The sequence below is a fragment of the Trichosurus vulpecula genome, chromosome 4 (assembly GCF_011100635.1).
Source record: "Trichosurus vulpecula isolate mTriVul1 chromosome 4, mTriVul1.pri, whole genome shotgun sequence".
NCBI lineage: Eukaryota > Metazoa > Chordata > Mammalia > Diprotodontia > Phalangeridae > Trichosurus > Trichosurus vulpecula.
The window spans coordinates 136284653-136297939 of NC_050576.1; the positions used below are offsets into that span (position 1 = coordinate 136284653).

Here is a 13287-nt window from a genome sequence, read left to right on the forward strand (position 1 = left end):
TCTTTTCCTCAAGGCTGTCCTTCATTTCTGTGTATTCGCATTTCCGATCTATTGTTTCCTCATTTGGTTCTTTGGTGAGGCTTACCATTGCACATTCAAGTTTTTCTATTCAGCTCATGATTTTTGCTGTGTCGAACATAAATTCTGTTTTCATAAATCTCATTTCTCTTTTAAAGCAATCAAAAAGTGTGATGTGGTTCCATGTTCTCCTTAAATTCTACCAGGTCCTTTGTCTCATCAAATGTTGAATCATTTTCCCTAATTCTGTAGTATTCATTTATAGATGCCTGAATTTATTTACTAGTTTTGAGGTCATATTTCCTTTTGTTGTTACTGTTTTTCCTGTTTAATTTATCTGTTTATGTTCAAGGTCTTTGAGTTTTCTTTTTCCTGAAATCTTTGGTACTTTCAATTCCCTCACCTCCCACCCACTCTCCCTGCCACACTCCCATTCTCCTTATCACTCGCTTTCTGAATTCCTGTTTGATTGCACTTTCCTTGGAGGCTTAGAGTATCTCAGCCTCCATACACTGAGCAATACATGGCTCACCAGCTTAGATATCTGCCTCAACTCACGTTTGGGTGGTCAGAATCAACTGCAGCTGGATGCTGTGCTGTTTCTTTTAGGCTTGGTGGAGTGTTGCATATTCTCCCATATGACGATGACCTGTCTTGGTGGCCTGTCCCATTCTCTATGTTCCTCAGGTTCATCACTAGCAGCTCAGAGTCCATTTTTCCTAGCATCACCATTCAGAGTTTTGTAGGAGAGTTTTTTAGGATGGCTGCTTCTGGGTTGTAGCCCCTGATCAGGTTTTTGCTCCTGAAGGGCTGTGACTACATTGAAGCCCAAGAAAACTTCTGCAGTCTGGAGCCAGGGACTCCATGGCAGTGGAAAGAGGGAGAGGGGACTGGGGTGTTGAAGCAGGTTTTGATGTCACATCCTTGGGTCTGTTAATGTAGCCTTGCTGCCAGTAGCATGGGAGGTTAGGTAGGGGTGCTGGTCAGTGAGCATCAGTTTGGGGGTTTGGGTTTTTTAACATTTGGATTCTGGGTGTCCTGGACCATGGAAAAGCTGAAATTGCTTTATTTTGGTATATAATTTCTGTTTTGTAGAGGTTTGAAAGGTCATGAGGGTCAGAGAAAATCTCTAGTTCACCATCTTGTTGCTTACAAGAAGGTGTAATTTAGTTATAATCCAGAAGGCTCATTTAGTTATAATAGATATTATCACTATTATCAAATCTACTTAAAAAACATAGATTAGAATATTTCGGATCAGTACATTGAGTTTCCTTCCCTAGCAGATAGATATTTCAGTAAACCAGTGGGAGGGTTAGCCCAGAGTCTTCTTTCACCCCTAATACCATCCATTTATAATGTACACCTGTATTTTACTTTAATTCAACCTATTGTTCAAAATGTCTTGCTTTCCAAAATGGCGCATGCTGATCCACTAGCCCACAACCACACAAGTATCCCTTGGATTGCTTCCCATCCATCCATACTCTTCTTCATTTGGCTGCCTTCATAACCAATAGCAGAATGTCTGCCAGCAGTACATTGACCTGACTGTAAGATAGAGGAGAATTAGCTGGTATCCTTGGGATAGAATCCTGATCTCAGCCTAATGGCTTCAGGATAGATTCTAATTAGCCGTTGAAATTTAAATGTTTTAGGATTTATTTTAGTATTTAATGTAAATGTTTTAGAATTCAATTTGCTACTATTGTCTTTAGTCAGAAAATCAATTGAGAATAACAATTATTACTCTGCCTGCCTGGGGAATTATTGTTGGAGTTCAGATCCATTTCTTTCAAAAGCTTTCTTCTCATCAGAAAAGCTTTGGTAGGGAGTTAAGTGGTCTCGGATCAAGTACCGGTGTGGCTAAAATCTGGGCCGACTCTGTAATAAAAAAAAGGAATTAAACTTTATTTTATGAATTGTGGATATAATTAATATGCAAGTGTTAAATATTACTTAAAATGAATATGTTTTAAATAATAGCACTGTTACTTCAAGAACATCTATACAAAGAGAAAGGACCTTTTTGGCTAGTGTGAAGGCCTCTTAAATGCTTGGAGTTAGTTCTTTTGACAACCAAATTTATACTAAAAGGAATATTTAGATTTTTAACATCTGCATTGGTAGATAAGTTTAGGAGACTGGGCAAGGTGATGTAGAGGCAACAGAAAAAGCCTCTAATTTCATTGGTACAGGGAATTTCTGTAAAGAAACTCTTTCTAAAAATGCATTGTAATCTTAGGGCCTCAGGCCCTAGAAGAGTAACTAACTTGCCAGGGTCTTACAGCCAGTTTGTCAGAGGTATTTGAACCCTGGTCTTCTTGACTCTGAAGCTAGTTCTTTTCCCAGTACACTCTGGTGCCGCTCTGACTCTATTTGACCTTTTTACTAACACATTTGAGCCCCCAAAGCAAATTGTTTACAGGTAGGTTCCTTGGACAGCTAGGCAGTACATTGGATAGAGTGCTAGGCCTGGAGTCAGGAAGCCTGAGTTCAAATCTAGCCTTAGACACTTATTTGCTATGTGACCCTGGCAAGTCACTTAACTTCTGTTTCCCTCGGTTTCCTCATCGGTAAAATGGGGATAACAGCTTCTACCTCTCAGGTTTGTTGTGAGGATCAAGTGAGATATTTGTAAAAAGTGCTTAGCAAAAGCACTTCAAGGGGATGCCATCAATTGGGGAGTGGCTGAACAAGCTGTGGTGTATGGTTGTGGTGGAATCTTATTGTGCTATAAGAAATGACAAGCAGGATGATTTCAGAAAACCCTGGAAAGACTTACATGAACTGATGCAAAGTGAAGTGAGCAGAACCAGGAGAATGTTGTACACAGTAACAGCAATATTGTATGATGATGAAGCGTGAATGACTTAGCTATTCTCAGCAATACCAAAAGACTCATGATGAAACATGTTATCCACCTCCAGAGAAAGAACTGATGCTACCCGAATACAGACTAAAGTAGATTATTTTCCACTTTTTTTCTTTCTTTTTTGTTTGCGTCTTCTTGTACAAAATGAATAATATGGAAATGTTTTATATGATTACATATGTATATTCAATAGCTTGCTGTCTCAGGGAATGGGGAGCGAAGGGGAGGGGAAAGAATAGAATTTTAACTCAAAGCTTAAAAAAAAAACCCAAATGTTCAAAGTTGTTTTAATATGTAATTGGGGGAAAATAAAATGTTATTTAAAAAAATAAAGTTAACCCCCAAACCACTCCATTTTTTTCTTTAAGGTTATATTTCATCATTCTGTTTTCATTTGATCTCCATTTTACTATACCCTGTGGTATAGTTCAGTTGAAAAAAAATTCTGATTATGGACTAATGAAAAAAAAAACAGTGCTTAGCACAGTGCCTAGCTCATAGTAGATGCCATATAAACGTTAGCAATTATTATTTTAGTGTGAAGAAGTGGTTTTATATTTATATTTATACTACATGAAGTTACAATTATGTAAAATATGGTAATTGGTTCCAGCCCAATGGAAATATACAGCACAATTCAAATAATGTGATTACTTCATAGGCTTCATTATTTTCACTAATCTGGACTCAGTGTAGTTGTGCTATCTATAAATCAAAGTTGCATGTATTTATTTAGACTGCGACTGCCACGATGGACAGCTGTCACAATTGTGATTAACTTCAACATGAACGTGGCAGCAGCAAGGGCTGAAATAACGAACACTAAATACTAATGATTATTGGGTAGGTTTTGACAGGCTTTAAGTGATCTGAATTGAAGCCAGCCTTATTTTTCTAGAATATGACCTGAGCTCTGGGAAGACAAATATGTGCGAAACTTTATCATAACTATCTCAGTCCAGGCAATGATTTTAAAGGACCATAGACTTCTTAGAAGTCAGTGAATCGATGAACCTTAATTAAGCACCTCCTATGAGCCAACCATTGTGCAAGGCAGGAGGTATACAGATAATACTGAAACAGTAGCAGTGAAGACTTATATGAACTGATGCAAAACAAAGTGGGAAGAACCGAGAGAACATTGTGCACAATAATAGCGATATTGTAGTGATGATCAACTGGGAAAGACAGCTACGTTAATTAATACAGTGATCCAAGATAATTCCAAAGGATTCATGATGAAAAATACTAACCACCTTTAGAGAGAGAACTGATGGACTGAGTTTAGGTTGAAGCATATTTGTTTTACTTTCTCTATTTTTCTTGTTGGTTTTTTTTGGCAACATGGCAAATATGGAAATGTGTTTTACGTGACTTCACATGTATCATTGATATATTGCATACCTTCTCAATGGGTGGGGGAGGGACTGGAAGAAGTGAGAGAAATTGAAACTAAAAAAATTTTTAAAAATTGAAGGTTGAAAATAAATAGTAAATAACTTTTTTTTTTTTTAGAAAAAGAAAGATTCACAGACTCAGAAAGTTTACATTCTATCATTTTCAGGCAAAACCACACTTAAATAATGTTAAATTTATTCAACAAATATTGAGTGCCTACTGTGCACAAAGCACTTATCTGTGGATAATACAAAGCAGAGTACAATATGATTCCTGATTAAAATTAATCCATTCTGCATATTCTTTCCAAACTAAGCTCTCTAAAGCACTTCTTCCACCACATCACTCGCTGGCTTAAGAAATTTGCTCCATTTGTAAGCTGTGGCTTCACTGATAGAGTCCAAAGCTCAAGTACCCCTCCTCCATGACTCCTACCCAAACCATTGGTGACTGCACTGATGTATCCTCTGAATTTATATTGTACTTATCAGCAATACTACACAGTTTAGCACTTGTTATTTTTCGGTGTATGTGAGCTCCTGGAGGATAGATGCCATTTTGTATTTCATTTATATCTTTCACAGGCCTAGTAGAGAGCTGAGCATGTAAGGGGGAGGAGTGCATAGTCTTTTGCTTATTAAGTTACTATGCTTCACCATAGCCCTCTTTAAGTTGAAGAAAAAAATTGAGTGGCAGAGAAAAGGGAATATGAATTGCTTTCTAAAATGAAGATGTTGTTAATTGGGCAGGGGTGGGGGTGGTGCAAGATGAAGTAGAAAAACACTCAGCTGAGCTCTTCCAATGTTCCCCTCCAAACAACTCTAAAATAATGCCTTGAATTGAGTTCTGGAGTGGCAGAGCCAACAAAAGGTCAGAATGAAACACTTTTCCAGACCAAGACAACATAGGAGATTGGAAAGAGGGATTTGGGACATGGGGGAGGAAGCAGACCTGGAGCCCATGTGCATGAAACCTTAGTGGTGGGACTCAGTGGTGATGACAGAGGCAATATTAGCTTCAGGAGCTCTCCAGTTAAGGGGACCTGGCAACTAATCAGAAAGATTACAAGGTACCCTGTGTGAGTGCTGGATGCAGGACCAGACACTATTTGACAGCTCCATTGCCTATACCTGCTTCTGGATCATAGTTCAAGGGTAGAGAGGAGCACTTTCAATCAAGAGGGAGTGGAAACTGAGTGGATATTGAAGGGCAGTATCACTTCCACCCCTGAGGGATCAGGGACCCAAAGGAATAGTATTGTTTTTGCTCCCAAGAGAGGAGGGGTCCTTAAGAACAGTAGTGATTGCAATCCCAAGGATATGGGGAACTTCCTGGATAAGGACCAGAGTGCAGACCAAGAGAGCAGTGAACACACCTCTGCCCAGACCACACCACCTTGGAAGTACCAAAAATTTCCAAAACCCCAGAACTAGCTCTGAAAACAGTGTGAAAAAGCCTGAAACTTGAGACAGCACTTTCCCCTACCCTTTATTCCACTATGGGAACAGGGCCCAACATTAACATAAAGTTCCAAACCCAGAAAGAGGGTGGGAAAATGAGCAAACCACAAAAAAAGAACTGGACCATAAAAGCTACCATAGTGACAGGGAAGATCAGGACACAAACTCAGAAGACGATAAAGTCAAAACAGCTACAAGCAAAGCCTCAAAGAAAAATGTGAATTGGACATAAGCACAACAAGCATTCCTGAAGAAGCTAAAAATGATTTCAAAATTAAATAAGAGTGGTAGAGGAAAAAATAGGTAAAGAAATGAAAGCAAAGGAAGAAAATTATGAAGACAATTAACAGCTTGGCAAAAGAGGTACCAAAAATTACTAAAGAAAATAATGCCTTAAAAATAGAATTGGCCATATGAAAAAAAGGTATAACAGCTCAATGAAGAAAATTGTTCCTTAAAAATTTGAATGGGGCAAATGGAAGCTAATGACTCCACAGGACATCAAGAAATAATAAAACCAAGTCAAAAGAATGCAAAAAAAGAGAAGAAATTAGAAGAAAAATTAGAATGTATGATCAGCGACTCACTTAACCTCAGTCTGCCTCAGTTTCCTCAACTGTAAAATAGGGATAACAATAGCACCTATCTCCCATGACCTCTGTGAGGATCAAATGAGATGACATTTGTAAAGCACTTAGCCCATTGCCTGACACATAGCAGGCACTGTATAAATGCTGATTCTTCTCTTTCTCCTTGCCCCACTCCTGCAGTGTTCTCCTTTCTTGCTTTCTTGCTTGTGCTTTCTAGATTCCCTGGCATCCTTCTAGACTTAGTTCAAATGCTACCTACTGCAGGAATACCCAGAACTACTAGTGTCTTCCCTCCAAGATTAGTTTCTATTTACACCGTAAATAACCAATATCAACACTGTTTGCATGTTCTTTCTCCCATTACAAGGTATGCTTCTTGAGGGCAGGATCTTTGCATTCACCTGTCTATGTATTCCCAGTTCTTACAGTGTCTGGCCTGTAGAAAGTCTTTAATAAATGCATGTTGACTGACTGGCAAATGCATAAATCACCTGACAAAGACACCAATCTTTTTTTTGGGGTGGGGCAGGGTACTTGGGGTTAGGTGACTTGCCCAAGGTCACACAGCTAGTACATGTGTCAAGTGTCTGAGGCCGGATTTGAACTCAGGTCATCCTGACTCCAGAGCTGGTGCTCTACTCACTGCACCACCTAGCTGCCCCCAAAGCTACCAATCTTGATAATGATAATCGACATTTATATTATACTTCAAAGTTTATGAAGAAGTAGCATGCTGGTAGTGAATAGAGTGCCAATATTGGAACTAGGAAAATTTGGGGTCAAAGTCCATCCCTGGTATTTATTAGCTGAGGCAGTCCAGAAGACCTGCCCCAGATTTTTACTAGCTTTATGACTCTAGGAGGGTTACAACCTTCCTCAGCCTCAGTTTTCTCGTCTGTAAAAAGAGAACAATTATCGCGCTTACCTCATAGGGCTGTTGTGAAGATCAAATATGACAGCTATGTAAAATGCCTTGCATTAAAGCACTCAAAATGCTAGTTAATATCATTATTATAACCCTGGACAAGTCACTTAATTCCTGGTTGTAATCTGACTTTTTGAGTGCAATTCCCACATTAAGAATTCCCTACGTGGATGAAATTGCAGATTCTTTGTGCATTCAGATTTGCAAAGTGTTCTAAGGTACATTATTTCATCTTATCTTTCCAATAACTCTTTCAGATAAGTACTACTGATATTTCTGTCTGCATTCTATAGATGAGGAGGGTGAGGGTCAGAAAACATAAATGACTTTCTCATGCTTACATGGCTAATGAGTGTCAGAGATGTGATTTGAACCACTGTGTAAAGTGGGCCCCTCCCTCATTCTCAACTTGGATTAAATGCATTAGTCTGTCCCAGGAGTCTACAAGAACAATTATAGTTGTAGGCTATCAAACGGAGGAATACTGGTAAGTGCCTTTTGGGAAAATGGATTCTAACTCAAAATTTATATTGCCCAAAATATATATTCAAATATTAAATAGCATGCTCTTCTGATGTCCTTTTTCTGTAACAGATTCTTTAATTAGTTTAGTTGGATAAACGGTAATGAAGCTCTCAGCAGAGCAATCAGACACAAGGAACATTCATATGAACCTGGGTAAATTCCTCCCTGAGATATTGGGAGAGAGATGTTAGGTGTTCTTCTCTAGCCATTGGCCATTTTCTTTCTTTCTTTTTTTGGGGGGGGCGGGGAAGGCAGGGCAATTGAGGTTTAAGTGACTTGCCCAAGGTCACAGAACTAGTAAGTGTGTCAAGTGTCTGAGGTTGGATTTGAACTCAGGTCCTCCTGACTCCAGGGCCAGTGTTTTACTCACTGAGCCACCTACCTATTTCAAACAACTGCTTTCTATTCTGAATACTTCACACATTGCAAGGTGCTAATCTATGACCTAGTCTTTAAGTTAAGAAAGGACCAGTTTGCCCAAAGGGAGATTAAGATATATTTCAGAAGAATTCTGAGCACTTGACTTAACTTACCAAATTTGTAAAATGGCAAAGAGAAGGCTCTTTGGTAAGTGGTTTCATTGTACCACCCCTTGAATGGTTGTTGATCCTTCCTTCGATGACAGATGTAGTTGGCAAGGGTTATTTGGTCAAATTCAGCTTGATAACTTTTTGGCTGGTAATAAGGTCTCCAGTCTTCAGGATGCCTTAAAGAAAGTAGGAAGAGCTTGTTGAACACACACCATAAGTAAGCCATTCCATTTGTCTAAGACTGATTCTGACAAGCTTTCATTCTTCCCAGAAGCAGTTGTTGGGTCTATCACTTTTAGTAAGGTATCAAGTCTGTGAAGATTTAATGTTTTCAGTGGCTCAATTAAATTCAGTTCTGTTTCATTCAACAAACTTTATGTGCTCCTACGTACATAGATCTATGCTAGGCATGCCCAATTCTGGCATACATACATATGCACATAAATACATATATTTATATACATGCATATATGAACACAAAACAATGAGTGGTGGTGGTGGTGATGGTAGTAGTAGTAGTGAGGGAACAGTGAGGGGATCAATAAAAGCTATGGAGCTTAGGAAACATCTTTGAGTGAGTTGGGGCTTGATGTGAGTCTCAAAAGGAGCTAGTGATTCTATGAGATGATTGTTGTTGTTGTTTGTTCTTCGTTCTCAAAGAGGTGCATGACATCAGGAAGATGAGGCCATGACTTGCAAGCGAATTGGATTTAAGTGCAGTTATCAGCTTCACTCTCTTCTCTGGAGCCATCTGGGTGCAGTGGCCAGATATAGGTCAGGATGACTGGAGATGGCCACTCTAAGAGATGAAGGTGAGGAGGGTATGCATCCTCAGCATGGGGGGCATCTTGTGCAAAGACATGGAGGTGGGAGATGAAATATCATGTATGGGGAGCAGCCTCTCTGTTAGTTTGGCTGGAACATAGAGGGTATGAAAGGGATTCAATATGAAATTCATCTGGAAAGATAGACTGGATCCAAAATGTGAAGAATTTTAAATGCCAAACACAGGAGTTTGCATTTAATACTAGAGGCAATCAGTAGCCACTGAAGTTTCTTGAGCCAGGGAGAAATGTGATTAGATCAGGGCTTGAGAAATATCAGATTATATCTCGAGTTGAAAGGGACCTTAGAGCCATCTAGTACAAACACTTCATTTTTATAGATGAACAAACTGAGGGCATGAGAAGGAAATTACTTGCCCAAGGTGACATAGGTAGTAAGTGGTAGGATTTGAATTTTGGTCTCACAACTCTCAATTCATTTCTTTTTCCACTGTACCATGTGGCAACTGTGTGGATGAAAGAATGTTGATGGGATAAATTGGAGATAAGAAGGCCAATGAGGAGACTGTTGCAACAAACCAAGTGAGAGATAATGAAAGTCTGAATGAATGTGCTGGCCAAGTGAGTGGAGAAGAGATTGTGGAGGTAAGTCTACAAGACTTGGCAACTGATTCGATGTGGGGGTTGATGGTAGAAGAGAGTAAAACAATTGAGGATCAATCTGAGGTTGTGAAACTGGAAAACTGGAAGGATGGTAGTATCCTGGACAGAAATTTAGAAAAAATTTGGAGGAAGATTGAGTTTAAAGTAAAAAAAAGTAATGAGTTCCACTTTGAACATGCTGAGTTTGAGAAGCTGATGCAGGTAGCTAAAGGCTAGATATATAGATTTGGGGGTCATTTGCAGAGACTGTAATTGAACTTACAGAAGTTACTAAGGTCAGCAAGAAAACATAAAGAAAGAAGAGAGTGCGGGACAGTGTCTGAGGGTACACTCATGAATACGGAGTAGGATATATATATATATATTGTCCATGAAAAGGAGACTAACAGGCGGACAGGAAGAGAACCAGCAGAGAGTTATGTAAGGAAAATGCAGGGACAAGAGAATGTCTAGGAGGAGAGGAAAGTCAGTAATGTCAAATGCTTCAGAAGGGACCTTACATGACAGATAGCCTTTGCTCTTGATACCAAAGATCATTACGGCTAGGAGGGTCTTAGAGTAATGTAGTAATAAACCCACATTGACAGATGAAGATACTCAGACCCAGAGAAGGGAAGTGATTTGCCCAAGACAAAATTAGGCCATTCTAAACCTGCACTAAACTAATTCTTGCATTTCTTTCATGGAATTCTTTGAAATTATAAACTAGGAACTTGTCTCACCCAGGAGGTCTCTGAAGTTCCTTGGCATAATGGATTTTTGCCAATTGCCCAGTATAATATCCATTGATATACTTTCCTTGATGAAGAATACACAATCTAGGGGAGAAAACACAGAATTAGCAGAGAAACAATAGATGGTCATCATTTTGAGGAATGTCATATAAATCGTTTAAGAAATGAGTCCCATTTTTAGCACAAAGAACTTTGGGAAAGAATAAGAATAACTGGCAGTTATATAGAGTGTACCAAAAGTCCTAGTGAGGTTTTAAGCTTTAATAGCTTTAAGTTATTACCTCAGAGCTGTTTGTGAATCAAAACCTAAACCTGGATGAAGACTTTTGGGACACTCTGTATGTCACTTTACACACATCATCTCATTTGATCCTCACCACAGCACTAAGGTAAGTGCTACCATTATTATTATCCCCATTTTACAGATGGGAAAACAGGCTGATAGTGAATAAGTGACTTGCCCAGGGTTGCACAGCAAATAAATGTTATAGACAAGATTTGAGCTCAGGTATTCCTGAACCTAAGGCTAATCTTCTATCCAAATGCTATGCTGTCAAGGGAAAGGATCAACATGAAAAGCTAGTGAGAAAAATGAAAAATTAGAAAGGATTACCTATTCATGCCAAAGATACACTTTTTAAAAGCTTTTTTTTTCAAATATTTTTTGGATTTCTGTTTTATTTAAAATAAAATTTGGAAAGAAGTCATTATAACTATTGAATAAATGTGACTTGAAGTGGTGTGAAAGCTGACTAGTTTCAGATGTAAATTGGTCAGTCAACCACCACTTTTAGATGCAAGTGAATTGATTTAAGTGACGGAGGCCTATGCAAAGTCGCCAGCCTCACTCTCTCCTCTGGAGCCATCTGGGTCCAGTGGCCAGATATAGATCAGGATGACTGGAGATGGCCACTCTAAGAGATGAAGGTGAGTTTTTAGTGACTTCATGGTGTTTACAATTTCATTAGAGAGGCATGAATACAAAAAAAAACCAGGTTGCAAACTCCTTACTAAAGTGTAGATCCCTATTGGATGGTAAAGCTACTTGAAGGCAAGGACTAACCTCTCATAATCAAGTGTCTGATAAACCTGAGAACACAAATTATTTAAAGAAGATTCTCCCTATTTGACAACAACTCCTGGGAAACCAAAAAGTATATTCTTTACAGAAATGAAAAAAACTTGAGTAATTAGAGAGATATTAATTGCTGCTAATAAAAATGCCATTTCTACCTAAATTAGTTTATAAATTCAGTGTCATACCAACCAAACTACCAATGGATTATTCTATAGCACACAACTGTATAAAAATTGTACCTTCTTCTGATCCCCCTGATCACTTCCTTCCTCCCCACCTCTTCTAGTTGGTATAATGAGTTACACATAGTATAAAGTAAAAGCAGTAGAAATTAAGATTGCAGGGGGAACCTAGAAGTCACTAGCAGACTGTCCCATAAATTAAGGGAGTGTAACAAACTGCAAACTGTCTCATAGATTAGGGGAGCATAGGGACCATTGGAAACTCTCATACATTAACTAAGGCTGTTGAGGGTTGGGGAGATGAGGTCCAGGAACCCCAAAACTGGAGTTCCCAGACAGGGTAGTTGAGGGGGAGTACCCATCAAGGACCCGAGTACTGGAGCGGGTTGGGGCCATCTGAAATGAATTCATGGACTCAAGCATTCTTTAAGTCAAGGTGGCAAAGATTTATTACACTTTTTCAGCAGGCAAGAGTTCTTAGGGAATCTGCAATCTAAAAGTGGATACAGGTATATCTTATAGAGGACATTTTGGGGTGAAACATGTGCCAACTATGCCAATTAGTTGTTTTGGGGTGGGATTAGGGAGTGGTTAAGGGGTGGCCAGTTCTTAAAGGAACATGCACTTTTTGTATCTACTGCGCAGGTATCTTACCCAGAGTTCACTGGGAAACAGCCCAAGGTGGGGCTACATGGAGGTGTGTTTTTAGGCCTGCAATGTCACTAAATCAACTAATGGTCAGGGTTGACTGGACATACCCAGGGTGCTTCCATCAATGTCTTGTTAGACAAGATAAATGTAAGAGAGTATACATATGTCTAGGTCTAAGATACATGTGATAGGTCAGTAAGTAGTAAATATCTCTATGACCCAGTACATAGCCAGTTCAGCATGTATACAGGGAGTCCAAACTAATAAATTCTGTAGGTACAGCTGGCTGCAGTATTAGGAGGAGAGATAAGGGCATGCTGTCCTACTTTGCTAGAGAGAAACTGCTAGGGCCAATGTTTTGAAGCTAGAGAGAGATGTGATTTTCAAAGTGGATGTGATTTTGGAACATGGGTCCAAGCACAGGCACCCAAGCACCCCATCAAGGCTACATCCCCTGTGAAATCAGGGGAAACCAGTTAGACTTTACTGTAATGGACCCTCAATCCTGCCAATTGCCTATGGTTAATAAGCTTCAGATAAGCCCTAGTAAGACCAGCAGAACACCAGCAAATATTATGCTAATGAATTAACCCTAAGGTGTTGCAGGTAACTTTGAAATGATGTGTATATGTTAATGAACTAACCTTAAGGTGGCATGGATAGTCGCTTCACCACCAAAATCCTAGAAAAAGAAGACCCCAAACTGCTCCTTTGAGTACTCTTCCATTTGCTACAGGTCCATGCTTCCTAAGTGCTCCCAACTATGATCCATAGTTATTTGACTATCTGTGCCCTTCCTCATTCCCATTCTCTTCTCCATGCTGCCTGACTACCTGTACCATCCCATCCCCATTCCCATGCTGTCTACTTCTG

At 39.3% G+C, this 13287-nt stretch overlaps 1 protein-coding gene across 2 annotated transcripts in view; it reads right to left on the bottom strand.

Moving 5' to 3' along the window:
• Positions 1-1659: 1659 nt before the first annotated feature.
• Positions 1660-13287, bottom strand: part of C4H1orf100 (chromosome 4 C1orf100 homolog) — a 46326-nt gene continuing 34698 nt past the window's right edge. Inside the window, exons 4-6 of one of the 2 annotated variants that reach the window (XM_036753182.1) lie at positions 10492-10587; positions 8325-8497; positions 1660-1902 (exon numbers count right to left, since the gene is read on the bottom strand). In XM_036753182.1, the coding sequence (XP_036609077.1) occupies positions 1832-1902; positions 8325-8497; positions 10492-10587 (340 nt within the window). In that variant the 3' untranslated portion in view covers positions 1660-1831. The remainder of the gene's footprint in view (positions 1903-8324; positions 8498-10491; positions 10588-13287) is intronic. The other variant, XM_036753183.1, reaches the window with a different exon arrangement.